Below are 26,722 nucleotides of genomic sequence, written 5' to 3' on the forward strand. Positions count from 1 at the left end.
GTAAAAAAAAAGATTCGAAAACTTTACAGAAGTATTCACAGGGCTTCGTGCCTGCCAACCCAGTCGGCCACACAGTCTCACACTCTGGAAGGAGTCCTGGTGCTTCCAAACTTACAAACTGTGTCTGATCACTTCAGTTTCCCACAGGCACACTCCATTTAAATTCTAGACACATGTCAAGGATAGTTAAAGCAAACAGGATGCACCTGACCACAGTTTGGAGTTTGGGTCTGAACACTTTTGTATTGATTATAGACTGAAGGGTAAAAATGGCAGTTGTATCCATTTAAACTAAAATCTACAACACAATAACTTGCAAAAAGGGGTCTGAATATTTCATGAAACTACTGATCATCATACTGACCATTAAGTTCCTATAAATAATAATAATAATAATAATAACTGATTGATTTTTATTTGTATTTTTTCCAGCAAAGAAATGACGCTGCAGGAAATGGACACGAAACTATGCTGTAAATGAATGTAAATATTTTGTATTTCACATTTTATGTAAAACTGCAATTTTGTAAATATATATTTAACAAATATTGCTGCTTTGTATTTATTATCACGGCACTGAATGACTTTTCTAACTAATATTGTAACTGCCGTCAGAACCAGAGCTGCAGGCCCAGGGGCACAGTTCAGGCCTCCGGCTGCAGTGAGCTGAACCTTCGTAACTTTGGTGACGTACGGGGGATTGATTTTGGTTTTTTGAAGTTTGAAATGTGAAATGTTTAGAAATTTAGATTTTTTTTTTTGTAATAAGCCACGCCCACTTTAATCAGTCATTACCAAATTTTCAGTATTAACTGAGTCATGACCTGAACCAAACGTATGCCCTTTACTGTGAAGATTACTGGACTCTCTCTTTTCCTCTTGTTCTCCTTTTGAAAGTACAGTCCTGGTGTCAGTTAAAGTAAAGTTAATATGAAGGTGTGGGAGCAGGTGTGTGCCTCAGGGAAAATGTTTGTTTATAATTTTGGTGTTGGCTCATCCTGAAGCCAAAATGTCTCTTAGGAACATAGATCAAAGGTCGTCATTGCAGCTGCTGGTTGTTCGTGTGAGGAGATGAGTCTTAATTTCACGCTGAGCCTCGGTTTCAGGACAGCATCTCGCTGTTACTGTACATAAATACATTAAGAAAACTGTGTGTAGCGGCTGCTTTTCTTTCACTGATGAATGGCGTGTGGCACGACTCTCCTACCTTGAGGATCTCTCCGTCAGCATAAAGCACATACATGGTGACTTCGATGTTCTTCTGCACGCTCTTCCCTCCTCTCTCAAAATCCCCTCGCTCCAGCGTCAGGTACAGGTCATTCCGGACGTCACCTGGGACCAGACATGGACACGTTAACAGGCGGACACGCAAACAAAACCTCACAGACTCTTTCACATTTCACCTGAGACGTGTCAGGACATTGAAATGTAAATCTCAGCCTGACAAACACATAAAAGGTGCCTGAGAATGTGAAAGAGACCTGGATGTTCTACGTGTAAAGAGACGTACATTTCCAACACAGATGGAGGCACATATAAGCTGAATACATCTGACACACACAAGACTAATGACCTGTGTTAACGTGAGTGGATTCATTTATCATTTCAGCTAAGGTGTCTCCCTTAATGTGTCAGGATGGGAGTTAAATACTCGCTCCATCGCTGTCCGAGGGGAGGAGAGTGTGACATGCATGTTTAATGTATGTGAAAGAGGTGTGAAGGACACTTGGGCATGAGCTGTGTGTGTAGGTGCTGTAGAAATGCAGCCGTGCTGTTTCCTCGTCTGTCTGCAGCCTGAAGAGGATTCTCTCTGAGACTGAACGTGCTGAAGTTCATCAGGATGAGTCACACGGCACGGTCACACCTTTGTTAGGGCAGTTTTGTTTTGTGAGGTCTGTGGATTGTCTACAGCAGAGACGTTATGATGCACACTAAAAGAAATGCTGTTCATTACATCGGGCTGGAAACAGACGTTTCCAAAAGATTTAGCAAATAAAAGCAAAACCATGAGCGTGACACCATTGACTTTAAACATACGTCTCATGGTTTGTCTTTCACTCTCTCAGCCACTTGTTAGAAATTTGTTTGGTGTGTTGCTGATTTAGCTGCTGAACTATGTGAACCAGTACTGTCAGCAGCAGGTGGCACTGTGGCTCAGCCTGTGGCTCAGCCTGTGGTTCACACTATCACTCTGCATTGTGTGTGTTTATGTTAAAGTTAACATCCAACATGAAGCCACCGGCCATGTTCTCTGAACCTGCAAAGAGGTCATTAAATAGGTGAGACTTAAAAAACAGAGACAATACTTTGAATTTTAATCCAAATTATTCCGCTGATTCAAAAGCATCAACATCTGAGCGGAAATCTGAGAGAAACACAGCTTCAAGTACTCAGAGAAAATCAAGTGATGCATCTTTATGAAAGCCTATGATGGAGGAGGAGCAGGTATACTGGACGTGTGTTCTATCAGACAGGGCTGGAGAAGATGCTGCATGTGTGACAGGAGGGGCTGGTTGTTGACTTTGTGCTGATATACGTCTGTATGTGCATGTTCGTCTTATTTTTGGCAAAAAACATTATTTAAAAATAATGTATGAAAAGTGACAAACTAAAACTCCTCAGCATCATTCTGACATTTCCTGCTGTAGTAAGGTCTCAAACGGTGGGCCTTTCTGAAAATGGACGGAGGTGGACATCTTGGAGACACGCAGCTGAATACGTGACTCACCTGGCATGATGACATCCGGGAAGCCCAGTTTGCGTGTGATGGCCACGCCCCTGCTGAAGATGAGCGGGTTCTCTCTGCGGACCTGCTCCATGTCCCCTCTCAGCAGCTGCAGAGAGATGATCAGACCTGCACGGACGGAGGGAGAAACAGAGGACAGAAAGAGCGACGAGCAGGTTGATGAGCAAAAGAGAAAGAGGGTGAGGAGAGATTTGGGGTAAATCAGTGAAAGAAGAGACATCGGTGAAGCAGAACCTTTAGTCCATGAAACTGAAATAAACTCAACTTAAAACCAAAGTTAAAACTACAGACACGTCTGACAGATAAAACTCTGAGGCTTCACAGAAGCTGACTTTACCACAGGGCCACAAGAGATTACCCCCCCACCCCCACCCTCCACCCACACCTCCACTTCAGTGACACCAATTAAGATGATTTCCAGCTGATGCGAAGCGATGACATGCAAACGTCAGTCAGATGACGTGCCGCTCTCCAAACTGTACGAGTTGCTCCTCGGGAAGTTTGTGTGTGTTTTGTAACTGACATTAGAAGTTCTGTGTTTGTGTATCCAACTTAATTCATCAGTGTGTGTGTGTGTGTGACTCACTCACAATCCTCACTAACACAGTAACATGAGTCACAAATGAACTAAAACACAAAGGCAGTGTGTTGTAATCACTGACTCATGTTGTGTTACGGAGAGACGGAGAGACACTTTTTATGTTCTCACAGTGACATCACTGTAAACAGCTGATAACATCTGGATCAATTACTCTGCATGTTCATAAAGAACTAAAGGCGGCCATCTTTGTTTCTAATCAATCAACTGTTTCTAATAATCATTTTAACACAACATTCAACATATTTGATCAGTTTGGGGTTTTTTCATTTGATCGGCTCAGATATCAATGAATCACATGCACTGAGACGCTACACACTCACGCTACAATGCTACACACACACACACACACACACACACACACACACACACACACACACAGTGTCCATCATACCATAGTTGGTGCTGGGAGCCGTGTATTTGGTGCTGGACTTGCGGATGATGTTCTCATGGATCTGGTACCATTCGTTCTCATTGTTACACCTGGAGAACATTAAAAAAAATCTTAAAACTTATCAGGCAGGAAACAATTTTTAGCTCGTGTTTTTTTTAGCCACTGACAAAAGAAATAAGAAATCTGAGCGAGACACCGTCAGGAACATGACATGATAAAATTTATGAAATAGTGCATGAGAATTGTATTCTACTGACTACTGACATAACATGTATGAAAAGGGTGATTCATGCTTCATGTGGATGAGAATTCAACAAAGTGTGTATAGTTTATGTAACTGCAGCTGAAACAGCGTGTGAGCCATAGTAGAGCTCTAGCTGGAAGCTACACAGACGTCACCGCAGATCCTTCATCCAAAACTAGCCGGCCAATGAGGAAGTAGAACAGCTGGCTGATTCCAGTGGTTTTCATCATTACACTGTTGCTGCCAAATGAAGAGCTGAACCGTCCAATGGCATCGCTGACATGTTGGCGTTTTTAGTCACATCAACGTCTCAAAGAACTCGAGACGCACGAGACCCGAGGTGCTCGATGAAGATGTGTAACCACCCGTGAAGCATGAACCATCCTCAGGAGTTCAGCTAAGGTCGCAGCGAGGCAACACACACGCACACACACACGCACGCACGCACGCACACACACACAAACACACACAGTCACTGTTGCATCATGTTGTACTGTAGGGCTCCTGGAGGCAAGTCTTCAGATGTTTCAGCCGAGGGGGATTCCCACGTGTCTGGTGTGTGTGTGTGTGTGTGTGTGTGTGTGTGTGTGTGTGTGTGGAAGCAGAACAGCAGTGCTGATGACACTGTAAGACTGCAGTGAGCGCTCTGTGACTAAACAGCAAAGTGGCTGTGGGATTCTCTCTCTTCCTTCCTTCCTTTACGTAACACAGAGTCACAGTGAAGCTAAGAGGGCGACGTGTTACGTTAGGTTACGAATAAAAACACGAAGGGAAGGGACAGAGGAAGCGATGAAAGGACTTTGTATGCTGCCATTCCTGTTGACCTTTAACCTTTCGCCTGCTCTTGCTCTCTGATTTTTCCTGTCACGTTCACTTGGCCTCTGAAATGTTTGGTTTATAGGATCAACCTCTGAAAAGAAACTGTCACCGCAGAGCCGTGTGTGAGTGTATGTGTCAGTGCTTTGGAGTGAGGATGCTGGTAAGGTTAAAGGTTAAAGGTTAAAGGTTGATGACAGCCATTGTGTGAATTCTTACAGGCACAAGACATGAATACAATAAGAATAAAGTAAATAAAGTGACTCACGTGTAGACTTTAAGGACAAAGTCTTTCTCCTCTTTGAGTTCAGAGATGGTCTGCAGCACGTCGCTCATGGCCAGGACGGCACAGCCGTACGGGCGGCGATACTGAACATGTGGAGGGCCCTTCTTACTGTCATTCAACAGCATGCGACCTGGACACAGGACGTGTGTGTGTATGTGTATTGTCATGTAGTGAGAAATACTGGACACAGACGAGTTTTAAAAGACTAGAACTATAAAGATGTTCAGCTTCAACAGGTCCAATTCGATTTTCATTCATTTTTCTTTTATTCTTGTAAATAATTAATCACAGTCTGATGAAGCAGCACTAAAAACACCAGCATCAAAAACAACCAGTGGACTCAGAGTCTCAGAAACTGAACATTAAGATATCCAGCATGTTACACTCTGTGCCTCAGAAACTACATTCTCACCTGTTCTGATGACTTGTGAGACAATGTAGAGATCTCTCTTCATGTCTTTGTTGCTCAGATCCTGCAGAGTCCAAGAGAAAGAAACAAGCCTCACAGAAATGAAGACATGTTTATCGTGGCTCGTCCCTCGTGGGTTTTTGCTGAAGCACACGATTGTGAGACTGAATCTTGTCCAGGCTGATTCTCTGACAGAGCAACAGGCGGCAATGCATCCTCACATTTCTATTCTTCCTTCAAGTTCTTCAAATGTATTCTACTTAAACTAGTCCAACATTTTGTGTGTGTGTGTGTGTGTGTGTGTGTGTGTGTGTGTGTGGTTGTGTGTTACCGTGAACAGTGCACACAGCCTGTCCACCTTCTCTGGATTCTTCGGTCCTCCGTTCTTGTTCAGTCTCACCATGAACTTCTCACTGGAAAACACAATCAGAACAACAACTGTCTTCAACTTCAGAACAAATGTCTCCACGTCCTTCAGTGAGACTCTGACTTCCTGCCGGGCGTTGCTCTGTAGTTACCGAGGAACAGTGTCGTACTGTCTTGCTCTGCGAATTTCCCTTGGGGATGAATAAAGTATCTATCTATCTAAGATGGAAGGACACACTCTCCTCCAGATCAAACTTGTGATTAAATATTTTCTGATCCAGGATCAATCGCTATGTTGCAGTTTTTGAAAATGTCATCAGCCAAAGATCGGGGTGGGGTGTGTGGGGGTGGGGTTGTTTTCTGAGAGAGATGAAATGGTTTCAGATTCCTCCTCATGCCTCCTCACCTCTTCCCCCTGGAGTACTGGCAGTGAGGAAACTCTAGCAGCACGTCTCAGCCTTTTCCGCTTCAAGGAACGACAAAGTACCGTCTGCTGGTGTCAGCGACTCTGTTCTTTAACCCACATGTATCCAGGAGAATGTGACTTTTATCCAGTAATGCTGTGTTTGTCTGTAATACAGTTAACCCTCTGATGCATTACAAGATTTCTCCAACAATGAGTGATTCACACACATGCACACACTGATCCATGTACTTGTACCAATGAGAATGCTTCTGTGATATTTTATATCATTTCTTGTTTCAGCAATTTGCTCTGAAATAAGAGGGAAGAGACGCCGACAAGCAAACAACTAGAGTTCGTCACAATTGTGTGTCATCAGTCTCTCTGCAGGATTCACATATACTTTATAGTAAACACTGTTGCTCTTACAGAAAAACAGCTCTTCATACACTCTTTAATATTCAGCTTATACTCCCAGAAAATAAAAAGCAGCTCTCGGGTTCTTGCTAATGTTTACAAACAGTTTGCAAACAGCAGCAACAAGGACTGACAAATCCCTGCAACACACACACTGTGTCCGGCTCACTTAGACTAAACAATTTATTCTAATCCTCTGGAGACACAGTGGACTAAACAAACAAATGCTACAAAAGACAATAAACATGTATTTCTGCCCCGACAGTAGGACGGTGTGACTTAGGCTGTGTGGGTAGATGGGAGATGGAGTGTGAGCAAAGAAAGAGCCAGTGGAGTTAGTGGTTTTCACATTCAGAGAGAGAGTGCACACACACACACACACACACACACACAAATGTACAAAATAAATGCACATATGCACAAACATGCTAATGAAAGTGGTTTGTAACAATGCCTGAGGTGGAAGCAGGAACAAATGTACAAACCACATTTATGCACATACATCATAACACACACACACACACACACACACAGATTCTAACATGTATGCATGGATACACACGTGCACATGTAGACACACCGATGTACTCTAGATAAATGTATGCATGGATGCACTCTGTCACGGTGTACACACAGATGCACCACACACACTCGTATGGAAATGCATATGAACCAATCACTTCCACTCCACTGCCATTCATCCTGTTGATGTGGTGCATCTGCAGGAGAGGCTCGGCTGAGGAAAAACACAGGACAGGCAGTGTGACCAGGAGCTGCTCAGCCTTATTGGTCCAGAGGAATTTGCCCAAACACACACATTATTAAAATTCACATATGGCAGCTCATCTGACCACAACATCCGTCCACTTTCAGCCAGAGCAGAGTCACTGCACGGAGCAGTCCAGGTTTTAGCTCTTAAGAGGAGGGAAGAGACGTGGACTATTCTCTGTCCCCTGCAAAGACTTTCCACATCATCAGTGGAGTCAAACCAGCAACCTTCCTGTCACTAATAACCTTTGTGCTCCCCCTGTCACTCATCACCTCCTCTTTTTGTCCCATGATTTTATTTACAACTCTTCTGTTTCATCTTCACACCCACAGCTCCCTCTGGACCCCCAGCAGTCCCTGTATCGGCGGTCTCTCATTTTTTCCCTCATGTACTGCGCTCAGTCAGAAACCTGTGAAGCTCAATGAAACACTAATCAGGTAGCTCATATTTTAACTACATTTCTAAAAAAATCTGCAAAAGAAAATGTACATGAACACGTGACACAGTTGGACAATTCACTGGAGTAAAGCCAGAGTTCAATTTCACCTTGATTCAACACTGAACAGCTGATTTCACCACACCGTGTTACTGCCAATGATGCTGCACAACCACTTCATCTCCCTACACCTGGCATCTCAGTGGCATCAATGTCCTGACATAAGACTCCACCCGGCCACCTGGGGGCAGCAAAAATAAGCCACTGACAAATCATTTTATGAACACAAGCTGCTCTCCTCTCCTTTCCTCCTGTCCTCCTTTCCTTCTCTCCTCCTTTCCTTCTCTCCCCTCCTCTCCCTTCCTCTCGTCATCTGAGAGTCTCAGAGGAGCAGGTCTTGTCATTAGAGTCTAATGCTGAGTCAGACTAGACACTGAAAACAAGCTGCCAAGGTCAGATGCATTTGTGGGTCTTTGGTGTGTGTGTGTGTGTGTGTGTGTGTGTGCTTGAGCCCCTCTCTATTTCCTGTTGGGACCAGTTTCTAGTTTCCCCTCCCACTCTCTCTCTCTCTCTCTCTCTCTCACACACACACACACCATCATACCATCAGAGTGGGCCTACATCAGCCTCATTACTGATATTAGCAATTCCTTATCTGTTAGCATTGTGATCGCTCCACTAATGCATAATTGATGGGCAGTCATTATGGGGGGGTCATGTATTATTCACAGCAGCCCTGTGTGGCCACTTGCCACTGTTTATGGGGGATGGTGGGGGCGGGGGTTGTGTGTGTGTGTGTGTGTGTGTGTGTGGAGGGGGGGGGGGGGGGGGGGGGGGGGGTAGCGACAGCATCAAATCAACAAGTAGAAGCAGCCAAGGTGTTACAGACGTGAAGGGCAGAGCCCTCAGTCCAGGGAGTCATGATGCTGGTGCCCCTCAGGGTCACATGGTACAGTCTTCGTTTAGACTTGGTAGACAATGGAATCAGCACACATGTATGTGCATTAGGGATGCGGCCGATCCGATCCAGTATCGGTATCGGATTCCGATACCAGCATTTTCCGATCCAACCTGCGGAGATTTCCGATCCATGAATCGTGTCTGTGCTTTAATGTTTTCTGCTGAAATGACTCCACAGGTGATTCCCTGCCGGCTGCTCCGCTAACTGGCTGCAAACGGCAGCGTGTCTCATTACTCAGCGTCTCATTGAGATAAGCCTCTGTTCAGGAAATCCATTCCACAGTTTGCAGCCAGCTAGCAGGCGAGCATCGAGCAGCACCATGGCTAACCAACTTTTTGCAATGTTTGCAAAGCCGTTGTACCGAGGGGCGGAAGCTCCGTCGCGACCTACAAGTGGTAATAAGTAGCGATTAGCTCAATGCTAACATAATATGGAGAATCCCATTGACGGGCTAGCGCATTAGCATCGATCGCGCTATTTTATATATTTAACTTTTAAACAAACGATAAACCAAAGCGGGACACCATAACAGGTATGTCATACAGGTAATTCACACACCAACAATATATCACTCACAGATTAATGTCCCTTCCAGGTACAGCAGGAAGAAAATGAACCGTGAGTGAGCTTCCGCCCGTCGGGATGTTTGAGATTTGAAAAACCCATTTGTTTCTGCTACAAGCGCCAGTATACTTCATTTACGCTGATCACAATTTTTTTAAATTTCTATTTCATTTGGAGAGGGGTAGTCTAAGAGAAGGTTACCCTGTGCATCCCTAATGTACATGATGTACAACAAAACAAAACAAAACCAGAAGGCACAATGCACTCTGCCCCAACAAATCAACAAACGATGGAACAACAAAGATGTGATGAGATGTGGTTTTTAGTCTGTTCTTTAAATATATAACAACATCGTCACATCAAAAAACTAAAAACCAGACTGAAAACTTCCATTAAAAGTAACGATTCACAGCTGGATTAGATTCTGAGTTGACCAGTTTGATGTGGGGCTGGTGGAAGACCCCGTGAATCATGAAACAATGCAGATTCTGGAGGCGTGAAAATCCAGACTGAGGCGATTTATTTTGTGAGCTGCAGAGCAATTAAAACCAGCTGAAACAAAGTCAAATGCCAAAACGTGCAGGCACAAATCCAGCGAATAAAAACGGGCTGATGCTCAGTGAACGCGTCGATGAGTGTGTGTATGTGTCGGCACTTGTGTGTGTTTTCTACCTGATGGTCTTTCCCTCCCTCAGGTCGTACAGAGAGAAGAATATGTCCGTGTCCTCTCCTATGCTGTTGTAGGTGAAGCTCTTCAGGTTGACCAGCAGGTGGTGTGGTACAGGAACTCTGCACGGCTCCCCGTGTCGCTGCCGCGTCGCGTCACCCTGGAAGGCCACAAGAAAAACAAGCCTCATGGGAACACCGATCATTTTATGTGGCTCTTAAACAGCAATAAATAAATTAGCACTTTAACCTGTGACAAGACCCAAAAGGATTCATGGGATTATTTTCTTACTTCTTTCGAAAACACACCCAAATATCCAGGACACAGGTGTTTTCAGTTGTCTCAGTCATATCATTTACTGACAGTTGACCCCGGACGGTTCCAGCATCCACCAGGAGTGTATTTAATGAACCACTTTCATTTTCACTTTTCACTTTTCACAACTAAACACTTCTGTGTGTGTGTCACTTGTGTAGCTGACACAATAGAAATGCTCCTGTGAAGTACCAGTATCTCAAACCTGTATTTCAGTATAGAACCTGATGAACTGAAAACTATATAAATGAATAAATCATTTCTTTAACAGATGGAATTAAACACACTTTACTGCAGTACAGTATTTTACCTGTGTGGTACTCTGCTGTACGCTGTGTCTGCTGGAGAGATGCTGCAGAGGACAGAAGGACACAAAACAAATCTGGGGTTAATGATCATGTTCTCTCCTCTCTTCACATCTCTGTCATTTCCTCCTTCCCTAGTTTCCTCTTCCTGTTTTCTCCTCTCCTTGCCTCACTGCCTTGTTTCCTTTCTTCACCTATTCATTTTTTATCTCCATGTTTCCTCTCCTTGTTTCCCCTACTCTCCATCTTTCCTTTCCTTGTTTCCTCTCCTCTCCTCCTTTGATTTTTTTCCAGTTCTGTTATTCGCCGCTCTGCTGTATCTCTCTCTGTTCCCTCCGTTCTCTTCATTCTCTTCCTCAGATGATGAAAATGCTTAAACGCCCCAGAGACTCATTACTGCGACTTGTCTCTCTAAATCTCTTGAGTGGCTGTGTGAGAAGAGACGGAGCGAGTGGTGAAAACCTGTTTGATGAATTGAAGTAATGACTGTCGAATGCAAACCATCTGCAAATATTCCAACCTGAGCGGAAAATTAACAGCAGCCTGCAGCCGCTCTCTCCTCGTCTTCTCAACACTGAATTTTTATCAGGTAACCAATCAGGATGGTTTTGCTGCGTCAGCGCGTTCAGCAGGTGAAAGAAACACTGAATCAGAGCGGCCTTCATGGAAACAGGTCCATACAAATACAGCAACGCTGCTGAAACTAGAGAAAAAGGTCTGTTTGAATTTCTCACAGGTGATCTGTGTTTCAACTGCATGTTTTAACTGATGAACAATCCAAAATCCAAAGATTCTGGTTTAATGTCATACGTGACAGAAAAAAGGAAAAATTTTTGTTTTGGTAATTTTGCTAAAAAGTGACTAAAATAACTGATTGATCATCAAAATAATTGACTATTAATTTTTCGTTGATGGACTCATTAATAAAGTGACTAATTGTTGCAGCTAAAATAATCCACATTCTGATCATCTGTCCGACAGTGAAGTAGTTGACAGTGTACAAAGTTCCGTGTTGTTCTCTTTGTATTCTAGTTGTGTTTTTGTTCTAATGCTCAATCTTATTCTGCTGCTGCAGCAGGAATGTAAATTCACCACAGGGATCAATAAAGTTTAATTTTATCTCAGCGTGTGTTTTCTTCATCTTGACCTTTTCTTGGTCAAATTTAACAACTGAGACTTGTACACGGAAAAAGTGTCGTCTCCATTTCAGAAAATAAATAATTCATCAACAGGGAAGCATTTAGTGAATTATAATTTCATATCTGTGTGTTTCTTTTGTTTGCATTTGTTCTTGTTGTTCTCATCACGTCTGTAAACAAAATACAGTGAGTGAGACAGAACCTGATGGAACTGGAGAAGGTTGTTATACTCTACAGACATTTGTAATATTTATTCTCTTACAGCAGGTTCGCTGCTCCCCACCTTCCATCCCACCATCTGTAAACTTTACCACTTTATCTCTCTGTCTCTCTTTCTTGCTCTTTCTCACATCCTGTCTCCAGATCAGTCTCTAGGCAACAGAGCAAAGGGGGAATCACCACGACTACAGTGTTCGACTGGTACAGCTCAGCTATTTAAAGCAGGCCTGATGTAAGACACAGAACATCAAGTATTTCTAAGACACCATGAACAACCAAGAATACTCCTCACGCTGCAGCAACTCACACCCACAGGAAGCAGCTCCATCTCGTTTTCATTCAGTATCTCTTAAAACATTCCCGGAAATCTGACGCAAACTGTCCCACAGATTATCGCTCGGTACTGTAAACTCATGGTGAACAAAGTATTAATGGAGATTTACCAGATTTCATCATCCTCACATGGTGTTTGCTGTGTGAGATATGATACAGCTCAGCAACTTACCGATGAAAGTGTATTTATGATATTCCCTGTAGCACTCAAATGCAGCATAATAGCTCATATACACCCTGTTGTCAGTTTATTAGGTACACCCAGCTAAAGCTAATGTGGTATAATGCAACAGCCTGGCAATAAATCCTCCTCCATGAAGGTAATGACACTCGGATTTGGAGGATGGAGGATGAAGATTGTGATGATGTTGAACTGTGTTGAATTACACACGTGTTTCTGTTGTTTAGCCTGCCTTCACTGATACAAATGGGGTGGACGAAACAATAGAAACACCTGGACGGGTAAAGTGAGCATCACCTACCATCTTATAAAGATCTGAGACGCTTATCTGCTCCTCATCCACCATCTCAAACTCTTTTCTTGGGACCAAGTCCAGACCCAGGTGTCTGAGAGAAAGAGGGAGGGAGGGAGAACAACATCAATGTCTTTTATATCACCTTCACACAAATCCTATTTCCAATATGGACACAGGTACAGAAACCTATACACCAACACACACACTTTACCACACAAACACACAGTATATTAAAGTCATTTTGGATGTGGCCTCCGGGGATATTGTTCCTGAGGATTACTCTCTGTTCAATCTCAACAGCCTCATCTTCCACCTACAGGCTGTCGACCTTGGTCTTAAAGACACGGTGCAGAATATTCTTAGAAAAGGGTGAAATGGTTCCTTGAACTGTGAATGAGGGACTGAATGTCTATTACTGCGTTAGCAGCAGCCTGGATGTGTTGGAGGGGTCAGTAAATTTAGCTTGACCAAAGATCCAGAGGCAGAGGACTGTAACTATTTATTACTGTCATTATTGACCATTGATTAATCGATTGATGTTTTTGTCTATAAAATGGTAGAAAATGTGAAAAGTGTTCACGTGTGTTAAAGCAGTAAATCCTCATCCTGGAGAAGCTGAAATCAACTAATTCATTCATCAAACCATTAACTGATTATCACAGTAGTTGATTAATTTCTTTGGACTGTTTCATTGGATTTAACAGATCTATAAAGTCCTGAATACGACATGAAAACAAAGTGACCATCAGACTCTTCGAGTGTATTTCCAGTCTGATCCTGGTCTCAGACGTTACTCCAGGAGTAAGGAGGAAGCAGTGGAGCTTGTTCCCCCTTCATGCAACCTTTCACCATGAATTAGCTTTCAGGCTATAAACAGATGTTGCTGCCACATCACTTCTCTCACCGGCTGGGGACTGAATTAGCAGTGAGATAAGTATAGCACCCAGTTAGCTTGTTTTTCAGAGCTGTTGTGGCTTTAAATGTCCGTGTTCACTCTGTTCGCTCGAACGTCTCCGTTTGACATTAATGTGTTAAAATCTCTGTGAGCAGGTTCTTGAGTCAAACAATCTGAGTTCTTTCTTTAATAATTACAGCAGCAACATTAATGGCTAATATCATGTTCAGTGTTTGTAGTATTGCAGTTTCTGGGTGCTTATAAAAACTGGAAAAAACAGCCAACAGTATCCCAAACACTAATATAATAATAATCCTCCTCCTCCTCCTCATCACCTCAGAGTCCGTCTCGTCCCCACACACAGCACAGTGGAGCTTTAAATAACCGCTGTTACAGTCCGGGCCTGCCCACCTTTCATTTCTCCAGTATTAATAACTCAATCCCAACTCAGCAGACAATTTCTCTCCATTTCATCTGCTTTCTATCAGCCTTTCAACAAGCTCCCATGAGTCTTTGCAGCCACTGGTGTACGGCTTCATCCACCTGCCTCCAATCATGCCTTTATTTGCCCTGTGCAGGTGTGTGGGGAGCACTCACTGATTTCAGAGGGCGAACATCATCATGTCCATGTGAAGGATGTTTGTTCTGTTTCAGCAGAACAAACTTCATATTTTTAAATTATAAAATTATGAACACGTATTATGATTTTTGGAACTGAAACCATCATAAGTTGTTTTGAAAAGCACTGTGCTGTAAGTGTGTGTGTAAATACTCGATGTGTGTGAATGTGTGTGTTTGTGTGTTCGTATTCTTACTCGTTGCCCCAGTCCAGTCTGACGGTGATGTGTCGTTTGACGTCTCGACTCTGGTCCTGCGTCAGGTGACCAGACAAGAGCTGCCTCCTCAGGTCGATCAGCTCCATCATCACGTGGCGAACTTTGTAGAACAGATCCACCTTGTGTTTCTGATGGACAGAGGGAGGGAGGGAGACGGGTGGGGGTTACATTCATCTGCTGCTGCGCCCACGTTCATATAGACCAGCTCACAAAGAAGCTGAGTAAGCTGTCATTCTCTTTGCTGTGGTGTTTCTTCCGAGGCACTGGCACTTAAACAGCAGCTCCCACTGCCGTGAACAGTTCAGGTGAATGAGCTCATTGTTTTGCCAGTTTATTCCTGTTCAGCCTCACAGAGAGTCGGAGGCGATGCCAGCGTAGTGTAATGGCTGGGAGGAGGAGAAACTGAACAGATCACAGTTTATCACAGAGCTTATATCAACAAACACTTTCACTGTATCCAAAGCACCTGCTTTTCAAGTGTGTAGGTTAAGGAACATTTAGTGAGAACTCTGCACACAGAAGTCTGGGCTGAGGAATCAACCCGTCAACCCTCCCACTGTGAGCTGTCCCATGTCCTTTGTCACTGTAAACAGAGACAGGGGGGGTCATATGTATAAGAAAGAGTCGAGGACTAACTGTTGGAAATCACAGTTGTTTCTGTTCAATCAGCTAAAAGAATCATGCTCAGGTTTTGAAAGATGAGAAATTTGACAGTCTACAAAGGCAGTGTAGATCAGCTGAGACACGACAGCAACTGCATAAACACATGAACACGCACACACACACACAATCCAGAATATACCTCCCCTATAGCTTGTTCTATTATTAGAGCTCTAATTTACCCTACAGGCTTTCAGCAGCAGGCAGTGGGGTTAAATGTCCATTCAGCTCCTGGCAGGACAGTTACATCAGCAGAAATGACTCTATACAGAGAGGCAGGTGCTATGGACACACACATAGACCGAACCCCGGTCTGGGCTCTTCTGTGTGGAGTTTGCATGTTCTCCCTGTGTCTGCGTGGGTTCTCTCTGTGTACTCCAGCTTTCTCCCAAAATCCCCAAAACATACACATTAGGTGAATTAGCTGCTCTACATTGGCCCTAGGTGTGAGTGTGTGTGTGTGTGTGTGTGTGTGTGTGTGTGTGTGTGTGTGTGTGTGTGTGTGAGTGTGAGTGTGAGTGTGTGGTTGTCTGTCTTGTGTGTCGGCCCTGCGATTGACTGGCGATCAGTCCAGGGCGTACCACGCCTCTTACCTGTAGTCAGCTGGGACTCCCCGGTGACCCTGACGGATCAAGTGGTATAGAAAATGGATGGATGTATACAGACTGTATGCTGCACACATGCACACACCTGCACACACATGGGTGTTCATGTGGGCACAAAGAACTGCAAACACACACAACATAAGAAGTCAGGGAACCTGAAAACACAGCTGCAGAGGAGAAACATAAGGTGAAGTGGTGTGTGTCAGTGTGTTGTGTTTAATCTTTATCTGTAATTTTATATATATATGCTTTCAACTGTTTATACATATATATAGATGATACAACTGGCTGCAGTGGAGGTGGAGCTGTTTTTCGGAACATCAGCCAGGAAACAACAACATAAGAGTAAAGAAAACAGGGTACAGAGAATAGATGGAAGGACAGGTCGTTCCACTGCAGCCGTCACCACTCCTTAATGTTTAAACATATTTCTCAGGGTGTGGACGGGACTCAGTAGTTTAAGGTAGACAGCATGTACGACTTCATGCTCAGAATCAGGAGATTCTGGGTTTGATTCTGTCCTCATATTATCCCAGGCTTCCCAGTCTGCCTCTGCTTTAAACTGTCTAATACGTTCTGACAAAACATTTTTGGCACATCACTGACAAATTCTGCTTTTAATGGCTTTTACGTGCAGTTGTCCACTTGTTCCTGTTCTTATCGAGGAAAAAGCTGAATATCTGTCCTGACTGTTGTTTGACTTACTTTTCAGACTTTAAGGATTTTACTTAAACTTTCAGTTGAAGTCAGTTTAGTTACAGAAAGTAAGTAAAACAGGCTGATTCACTTTAAAACCTGAGGTAAAATAATGGGTACATCTGAATGCTGCTTGCAGTCTGTGCCGGAGTTTATCAGAGGATGTTTAAAACATGATATCATTTAAAAGACTGGTTCCCCATTGTAAGAAGCGTTTATAAATTATAATACAACTGTGAGTCAGTGTGTCCACAGGGAAGCCCCTTTCACAGCGCTGGTATCTATAGCTCAGCAGTTCCTGCTGGGAACCCTGGTGCACCATCCCGACAGGGCTGGCTGATTAGCATGTTTTTAGCACTCAGTGCGGCGTGATCAAGGTTAAAAATACCACAACTTTGAGCCAAGAGTACCAGATTTCAAATGGATTTCCAGTAGTTGCTTAGCAACAACAAGAGTCATGCACAGCAGCTCCCCTCAGCATCTGTTTAGCATTTGTTTTTAAGGAGATGCCCAGTGGACACAGAAGCTAATGCTCTTTGAAACACACTCTGCCAGAGTCCATATTAAAATTCAGCAGGAACATGAAACTGTTAATGATGCAGGAAAATCTTTCAGAGCAAAAGCTTTTACACATTATCTTAATGGACAGAGGAAAGTGCACTCTAATTATTTTCATTAATAAAACATACACTGGAATTATTTTCTTACTAATGAATTCTTCCATCTAATAAAGGTGAAAACTGAGAAGTGTCAGCGACGAGTTACCAGAACCCGAGTGATGAGTAAACAAAACAAACAAACAAATAAAGCTATTGGTGTTTTAACTGATTAAATTATCTGACAATCAAAGTCATAATTGATTCATGAGTCTTCACTGCACTCACAACTGGACATCAGAACCAGAGTTAGGAAGAATAATGAATATAAAGTAAAATAACAAACACTACTTTACTATGATTTAGGAGAGCAGCAGTGTGTGACTCATCGTTTGTATGATCACATAAAATGAATCGTGCTGTTCAACGTTCACGGGCGACAGCTCACACTGAACATGCTTCCTGCACATCAGCCTGAATACAGAAGAATTCACCTGTCACTCAGCGCTCACATGCAAAGTTAAGGAGCTGCAAGACTGGGATCAGGTATTTTTCATGGGATCAGAGAACACGCTGTGGAGAAGGATAATCAACAACTTCAGCCCAAATCCACAAAACACTGTGATATAGCAAACAAATTATCCTTAGATCCATGTGTTTTATTAATGAAAATACATGGATCCTACATTAGGTTTCAGCCTGTCCTGCAGCAGGGCACAGTCTCAGGCTGAAGGCAACCCACAAATATCAGTTCAGTCACTGAGCTAATACAGAAGAGCTCATATATAACCACTTATGCTATAAATGGTTAGACTCTGTGGGCTTCCTGAGGGCGGTCCTCCATCAGAGCAGCAGCACAGGAGTCAGCACAGACCAGAACCGAGCAGATACATCAGCGGGACACAGGACACACAAAATACACACTGTTGTTATTTACAGGAGCAGGTGGAGAGAGGACGTGCACCTGGAGCAAGGTTCACAAACACATTTACACCAGAGAGCTGCCCAACACTCGCTGCCCACTGTCAGCCACCGCAGCCTCCGGGGGAAAGGATGAGCTCGGATCACGTTCACCTCAGCGGAGGGAGAGAGAGTGTGTGTGTGTGTGTGTGTGTGTGTGTGTGTGTGTGTGTGTGTGTGTGTGTGTGTGTCTGTGTGTGTGTGTGTCGCTCTCCCTTCGTGCTACAGAAACACAAAGACAAAAAGTCCGGAAAACAGGTGTTGTTTCTTAGAGACACCGGAGTGATAAACACTGTGCATAAACAGCAAACTCTTTTTTTTTTCTGTAGCAGGAGTTTAATATGAATTGGAAACAAACTAGTTGTGACCTTTAGCACCAACTTTAGCCGACAGCTAACAGCTTTCATTAAACTGCTCCTCTCCCACAGTTACTGATCTGATCCAACAAAGAACACTTACATAAACAGAGAGCAGCCTCACACCCACCGACCTGGAGGAACTGCTGACTCAGTTGAACCAGTATAAAAGTGTTTTTTTCACGGAGGCAAAGCAGAAAATCCATGTGCAGAATCACATGAAGCTACAATGTGTGAGGCACAACAGACTCATGTTCGCAGCCATTAATGAAATGAATCACTGTAAGTTAACTGGGACACAGAAAACCTGATACAAGGTGATAGTTCAGTGTAGGACACAGTCCCCGTGTCCCTCTGCACATTCTGAAGAAGCCTTGTACTGTACAGTGTTGACTGATGGAAAGTGAAAGGTGCCATACTTAAAGAGGGTGTGGACATTTCTGTCCCAGGTTCTCCTAACTGGCCATGCTGCTGGGAATCCATCACGCTAGCTTACAAAGAATTGAACATGTCATACAAAATGACTGAATGATCTGCAGCTTCCTTTCTGCATATGCATGAAACAAAAGCACGAGGTCTGAGTGTGACGCAGAGAAAGCATCGCAGCCCGGTGCCATCTGCACGTCTCTCACTCCGCAGCTATTCTTCCACTGGACCAAAAACTGCTTCAAATCCAGGACAGTCGATTTATTCGGGACATCTGGCGATCCCAGTCAGTGGGTGGATGTGTTTCGACCTTTGACCTTCTTCTGAGTCAATCAGCTAGACTTGGAACAGGTGCACCAGCTGGCACAACAGGAGGGAGCCGAGTTTCCTCTCCACCTCTAGCTGGCACTCAAAATAAGCCCACCCACACCACAAACACACATATATGGTGCTTTGAAATGAACCTGCCCAGTCGGTCTGTCTTTAAGAGAAAACACAGTCTCACAGGAGACACCTGAACTCTAACGCTGCAGGACTCTTCTGTCTCTTCTGTCAGGACTATTTGTGGATTTAGTCTCCCTCCTACCTCTCTCCCTCCCTAACTGCCTCCTCTGCCTCTTTCCCCAGCTGGAGTGAGTAATCACACCTTCACATCCTGCGGGAACGAATACACAAACACACACATTAACACCGTTTAACACATCTTTACCACTTCAGCACTATAAACTCCAGTCGAGCAAATCTCAGATAATGACGCTGCTTGAAGAAGCTCTTCTGTTTCATTGGACCTGGTGTTTACATCACCTCGATGTCAGGAAGAAGAAAAGAAAAACATAATGAAACACACACAACGTTTCAGCAAAGCTGCTTCTTTGCCACACAAAGCCAAAGTGTAAATCTGAGCATCGGCAGAAAGAAACGGACCACTCGTGTTTCTTCAGCTTCCGGCCGCGCTGCAGCGCTCACCGCTGTCGACTACATCAAATGTTTGCTTTGCTCTTTATTGCTGCTTTGGCCTTTTGCTTTTCAGAGTTAGAAGAACATAATGTGAAGATCTTAATCACTCTGGCAGCTCACAAACTAGAAAGGCCCTAACGTAAAGTCTGCCTCCATTAACAAACACCCCCACGCTTTCTATCAGAGCGCAACACTACATCAGTGGTTATTCAAGCTGTGGCTCGGGGACCAAAGGTGGGACTGTCACAGCTGGGCATAAATATATAACCGGATTTTATTGGGCCTGACAGCTTTAATATCTAATGGGACATCTGCAACACCTCTGTTCCATTAGCAGCATCCTGCTCTGGTTTCACACCTCATAAATGGGAAAAGCAAACGGCACGTTTTCAGGTTTCATGCTTTCACTCGGGATCTGAAGTGACTGGTGCTTCACTGATGAGGTTTAAATGTTTGATTAGTATTTTAAGCAACGAGTGCTAATCAAGCACCAATCAACCGGCTTTTAACGTCACAGCTTACTTAAACAGTTTCAAACATCTTTAACACAAACGTCTCTATAGAGTGAATGAGTGTATGATTTCAGACTATCTCAGCCTCGTTAACTCAACACATCCGTGCTGCTGTGCCACGCTTCTCAGGCGGCTGCCTCCTCATCCTGGATGGTAACTCACTCTGACAAGCTGGACTGAAAATTTAATCAGGTAATCTGTAACGTGTAACTGATTACTTTCGGGAAGTTACCATTTTAAAGCCTCCTAATAGGATGTGAGTCAGCCTGGCACCTCCCAAATCAGAGGGGACACTCACACTACCTCTGATCCATTAGCAACGTCCTGCCTCATTTTCATGCCTGTCAAACTGGCGGCTGCGTTACCGAGAACAAAAGAGCTGAGGAAAATCACCAGGGACGACAAACAAAGAGCCTCCACTGCTCAGCTGTTAGTGTAACATGTTGCTGCTGCGTTCTCAGGATGAATCGGAACAGGGTAAGATTTTTTTACTCTATATAAAATGCATTTTTCAGTCTAAATCATAAACCCAGAACTGAGAGAAGCGTTCAATATGTCCTGAAGAGGCTTGTTCAGGTCTTCAGTTAGAGCTGAGGAAGGATGGATGAGAGATGAAATGTCTTCAGGATCCAACTGCCCCCGATTTCAACTCTTCATCAGTGTAGTTCTTTAAATTACAAGTGGAGACACTGAACACAGAAGTTTTAAATGCTCACACTTTAAACTTTGGATTCATGTATACAAACTTTATAAGTCCATAGTCTGCCAAATACATGAATGTATTTTAATTTCTGCATATGCAGAAGGAAAAACCTGAGAAACGGGACGATGATGGCCCCACCCTCAGGGCCCGAGGGCTCGCTGAACTGGCTGATGAGTATAAAAATGATATGCTGTGTCAGACAGCGCTCTGCACCACTATCACCGATACACCAACTGAGGGAATATCTTTTGGAAGAACGGTGTTCATCCCTCCAGGAGAGTTCAGAGACTTTGGGTGGGAAAAGGGGCCGGACGTGGGACTGCAGGTGGAAATAAATGTTTCGTGAATGACTCTAGCAGCTCTACTGTTAACGAGTGTACAATGCACGGCAACATCAACATCAACACAATAAAATAAATGTGCTTCACTGAAATTTAAAAACTGCCGTGCTTCTGTGCAAAGCCACCACCGAGTCCAAGCTGTTGAAGAGTTTGGTAACAGCAGCAGGAGTTTGGCACCATGCTGCATCCAATATGTGTTGTGTGTGTGTGCTTGGGCATGTGGTTATGGTGTGTGTGTGTGTATGTGTGTTGTGGTGTGTGCTTGTTAGCCTGGTGCAAACTCCGTCCTAAATCCTCCACTAACCTTGTGTGAACTCTGCCTGGTGACACGCAACACACACACACACACACACACACACACACACACACACACACACACACACACACACACACACACACACACACACACACACACACACACACACACACACACACACACACACACACACACACAGGGATGCCAGCCTACCATGTTCCATGCTGTGATCAGTTGAGATGAACAGAGGAAGGACAGTTTCCTCTCTGACTGTCAGATGCATTTACAGTGACTGTGTCTGCTATGTAGCTGACTCTCATTCATTTGAATGGGAACACCATCACCTTTACTTCATGAGGTGTTTACACACAGAACATGTGAAAGTAAATCAACATTTTTAACTTTAGCTAATCTAACAGTTAGTAAACTATCCTGTTACCTTTTACTTTTACTGGGAAGTTCCCAGCTGGTTAAACAGAACAGATGTAAGCAGCTACAACAGAGAGCTGACCAAAGACTGACGAAGGCCTGACGACCTGAAGGAGACAACTGGACAACTGTTTTTATGTTTGCGTCACTGTCTGTCTAACGTTGTCTTTACTGTAACCCCGAGAAACGTTGATTTCTATGATGCATTTCAGTGTTTGAACAATGAGAGATAAATATTTTTCCATGAACTAACATGTATTTGATCTGCGTCTCAGGGGGACAGGAATGTCTTACAGTGCAGGAATATGGTTTACGAGGAAGTGACATCGAGGCCAAGAATAACAGACCATGGTAAAAGTTAAAACACTCACACTACATTCTAGTAAGAAAAGAAGAGGTGGAGACAGCTTCACTGAAATATTATGAACTGATGGAGACAGTGGACACACATCATGACTGAGATACAACATAACAATGTTCTCATAGGCTTCCACTGACGTAACGATAAAAAAAAACAACAACAGCTACTGTATGCTAACAATGGCATCGTCACCATGGCAACGACGGGTGAGTCACCGTGGCAAATATATGACACTGCACTTACTGAAACCTATAGATCCTGGACAGTCACAGAGACATACACGATAACACAGCTGAAACACACAAGTGTGGACAGAAAGACACTTGCACTCTCCATGGACTCACACACACACACACACACACACACACACACACACACACACACACACACACACACACACGAACGTAAGAGATGATTGCAGCTACTTACAGGTGACAGGACGAGAAATCCACTCGTTTCTCTCCTCGTCTTTCTCCTTTCCCGCTCTGTTTCTCTGATTCTAGCTCGGCTAAGTCGCTGAACAGGAATCCAAACCGGCAGAGGAGAAAATCATAGCCTGTCAAACAACTTGAGATCCACTCACAATGTGCTGTAGCCACACTACCTCTCTCTCCCCCTCTCTCTCTGCTTATGTGTACACCTATGCCTTATTCTGCCTCTCTCTCCTCCTCTGACCTGCCCCCCATCTTTCTCATCTTTCTTTATCTCTCTCCTCACCTCTCTGCGGCCCCCCACCACCACCACCACCACCACTCCCCCCCCACCCATCTCTCAGCCACCCACCCACCCACGGCCCAGACTGCAGCAGTGAGCACCACTTTTGCATTGTGTGCACAGAGCTGAGAGAGGACTGAGCGAGGTGTGTACTCTAAAGATAGTGATATACAGTGCACATGATGATGAATACATTTGACAGCAGAGTTTATGTCCTGAGGCTGTTGCACACATAGAGCCCTGAAATAAAATGTGTGATGTTTGCGTGCATGTGAAAGACAGAGAGAGAGAGAGAGAGAGAGAGAGAGAGAGAGAGAGAGAGAGAGAGAGAGAGAGAGACCGGAAAGACGAAAAGTCAGAGAGATGGACGGACTGATGAACAGACAGCAAACAGTCTGCCGGCCGCTGAACTCGCTCTGGGCAAAGACACAACACCTCGCCTCACCTTGTTTTCACCTTGTTAATCGCAGCAGCTGGACACTTTGACCACAGTGAAAAATTTAACAGAGACACAACAAAACAGAGTTTCACATCAAACTCCAGCATCTGGTCAGAACCTGCTGCTGTGATACACAACTTCACAGACAGACGAAGAAGTGAGAGGACAGATGAAGCCCGGTGTCTGATTACAGACTTAAAGCATTGAGAGTGGTGAAAGTGGGGGATGCTTTAGTTACGTAAAGACAGTTCAGAAAAGTTGTGATAAACAAGTGTTTGTGATACAACCAACAAGACAATGAGCCAAAGGTTTAAAGGACAGGCTTTGGTTTTTTCATGCCCGTCTTCCTCAGCGCGCCCCCCCTGGGGGGACACAGGGCCACAGCAGTGTGGGAGAAAGTTTGAGAACCGCAGCTCTATAGGCGCCTTCCACTCTGACAACATGCCAGCTGCCATTAACTGCTTCGTGCTGAATGACAGTTTGATGAGCCATGTGATTGGCTGCTTCAACGCCAGGTCTATAATTAGGCTGACGACGGGAGGACGTGGGCTTTCTTATGCACAACTGGTTTCAGGCAGTGGTTTCTGTGTCTTTAACAAAGACTGATGTGAATTTAAGAGAAGAAGGCTGCAGCAGTGCGGCTCCATGCACCTCCCGTCCTCAGTCATGTCCCCACACATTTTATCATACACAAAAATCCAGTGTGAGAGTCAGACACAGAGGGATGCGAGTCAAAGGCCAAAATCAGAGATGGCGTTTTAACGCTGTGCTGTTAGCTTCACTTCACGGGGCTGCCAGTCAAACTATACAGCGAATGACAACACAGGCCTGTGGGCGAGAAGACGGCTCAGATAGAACATCATCATATACTGTATATATACAGTAACACTGACAGAATCTGGGTCCATGAGAAAGGTTGACTATAATATAGTGATAATAAAAGTTCAAGTCCATCACAGCCCTTCAGTTCATCTGAGATTTACTGTAACTGTGGATTAAAAACGCTGCCGCAGGAATCTAAACTCTGAAATATGTAAAGTTTGTTCTTTGTTTTTTTAAAACAGTTAATTACTGTAATTTAGGTGTGTCTTAATAATTTAATGAGACATTAAAGGGATCTGAAATTGTTTTGTTTTTTAATTCAAAGAATGAAACTGATGCAGGTTTTTTATAACGAGCGTTGCTTTGTTCTGGCGCCCTGTGAACTGTGCACCACAGGTTTGTTTCTGCATACATTTGAGTTCCACTGTAACAGGCTCAGCTGTTTACATTTCGTCTTTGGATTTTTTCCCACTACAACTGGCAACTGACAGAGTTTCATCTGATGCTTAACTCATTCTTGCTACAGTGTGTTTTCATCAAGCCAAACACATTCAGATTTGCTGCCTCTCTGTTTAAAAGCATTGTGTATTATTGGGCCTCTGTGTTACTTCAGTGAGGAAAATTAAATTAATTTGCTTTTGTGTTTGATCCCATTCTCATTTCTGTACAGAGAAAAATGAAGCTACAGATCATGTTCGAGAGGAAACTGTCCGAAGGTAAGAAAAGCTCACTGATACACACACTAATTATAGTTCAATCAAAGTGAAGTGTGGCCTTTGCTAGACTCCTCTGAGCTGAACACTGTAAGAAAGTTTCAGATGTCAGTGACTTTACCAGCTGGCTGGCTCCTGATATCTCAGGAGTAATAATTAAGACTCAGCTCTCCACTGTTTTAGCATCGTCATCATCATTAGCTTTGGACACATTAGGCCTCCAATACTTGCCATTTTTACAACAATAAATATTTAATAAGCCTATTTTAGCTGTGATGGCTACGTCTGCTTAAATAAAAGAGTAAGTAATTGGAAGAAAAGGAAAGAGACAGTCTTTAAGACAAGACAGTCTGTGACAGACATTAACTGTCTCCGAGAAATTAAGTTTACATTCAACTTTTTTTTTAAGCAGGACTTTAACATTGAAGATACTGATTCACATCAGTGTCATGTGTTACAAGACACTATTACAATCTGCTTAAACAGCAAAAATAATGAAATATGTCAGTGAACATTTTGCTTGTGTTCAGTATTTTTGCAGCAGCATCTGCATGATGACAGTTTTCTCATAGTTTGTGCTGCAGATTAACAGGATGAAAACGTAATGTCTCTGAGACGGAGCTGCTAACGCTGTCTGAGCTGTGGTCGTCCTCCACCACCGCAAAGGGCTTCACCAGAAAAGAACAGGAGCTTGAAAGGAAAAGTTTCTACCCAGTTACAGTGTTCACACATACACACACACACACACACACACACACACATGCACGCACGCACGCACACACACACACCAGACAGAAGCCAACATAAAGACAGACATATTTGAAGTTACTATCATCAGTCCTTCTGCGAAGCTTTAGCCTTAAACAACCTCACCAACCACACAGCAATTATCTCCCGACGTTACAGGCTGGACTGTCAGAGGAAGAATCCCCATTAAACCACAGAACAAGCCGTCAACTAAAAGCATCTTTTATTTCTCTCAATCATCAATATTTGAGCGTGGGTTTGAGGCGGGGTGATGCCTCATCGCAGAGAGCTTAGCAAAGACTCCTTTTCACTCGTGTTTTTCTGTGGGTTCAGTACCCTTCAGCTTCCTGCTGGTTTCAGCCATTTCCTCTTCACGGTTCCTACAATCAACAGAATTTAACATGAATTTCATCTTTCTGCCTCTTTGTTTCCAATTTTATTTAAATATTGATTCTTGGTCAGTTTAGGTTTCCTCACTTTCATCTCTCCTTTTAATTTATGTCTGTGTCTGTTTCACTCTTTCACCATCTGCCTCCTGCTGTAGTGGTTGTCACATTGCACAGTGTGTACACAGTGTAAGTGTGCATCATGAATACACATGTGTGTGTGTATGTAAGCATGTGTATCTGTGTGTATCTGTAACAGAGTGTGGAGCATGTAACAGGGATTTCCATCAGGCCCTGCTGTTATGTCTACAGTGTCTTACACAGGTGTTTCCTGTTTCCTTATTCCAAAATAAAATACCAACATAAGATTATAATAAAGTGTAAAAGCTTGAGTCGCTGTTGCAGCGGGGGACTGAAGAACTAGAGATGCAGATTTTTCATCTTCCCAT

General features: G+C 43.7%; 1 protein-coding gene across 2 annotated transcripts in view; it reads right to left on the reverse strand.

The window, feature by feature from the left end:
- Positions 1 to 26,722, reverse strand: part of LOC121179239 (dedicator of cytokinesis protein 3-like) — a 131,217-nt gene that overhangs the window by 28,344 nt on the left and 76,151 nt on the right. For both annotated transcript variants that reach the window (XM_041033954.1, XM_041033955.1), the window contains 10 exons: positions 14,574 to 14,722; positions 12,870 to 12,954; positions 10,702 to 10,743; positions 10,082 to 10,236; positions 5,825 to 5,906; positions 5,497 to 5,557; positions 5,067 to 5,214; positions 3,739 to 3,827; positions 2,729 to 2,854; positions 1,208 to 1,332 (listed from right to left, as the gene is read on the reverse strand). In XM_041033954.1, the coding sequence (XP_040889888.1) occupies positions 1,208 to 1,332; positions 2,729 to 2,854; positions 3,739 to 3,827; positions 5,067 to 5,214; positions 5,497 to 5,557; positions 5,825 to 5,906; positions 10,082 to 10,236; positions 10,702 to 10,743; positions 12,870 to 12,954; positions 14,574 to 14,722 (1,062 nt within the window). The remainder of the gene's footprint in view (positions 1 to 1,207; positions 1,333 to 2,728; positions 2,855 to 3,738; positions 3,828 to 5,066; positions 5,215 to 5,496; positions 5,558 to 5,824; positions 5,907 to 10,081; positions 10,237 to 10,701; positions 10,744 to 12,869; positions 12,955 to 14,573; positions 14,723 to 26,722) is intronic.

This window comes from Toxotes jaculatrix, chromosome 3, assembly GCF_017976425.1.
Source record: "Toxotes jaculatrix isolate fToxJac2 chromosome 3, fToxJac2.pri, whole genome shotgun sequence".
Classification (NCBI taxonomy): domain Eukaryota; kingdom Metazoa; phylum Chordata; class Actinopteri; family Toxotidae; genus Toxotes; species Toxotes jaculatrix.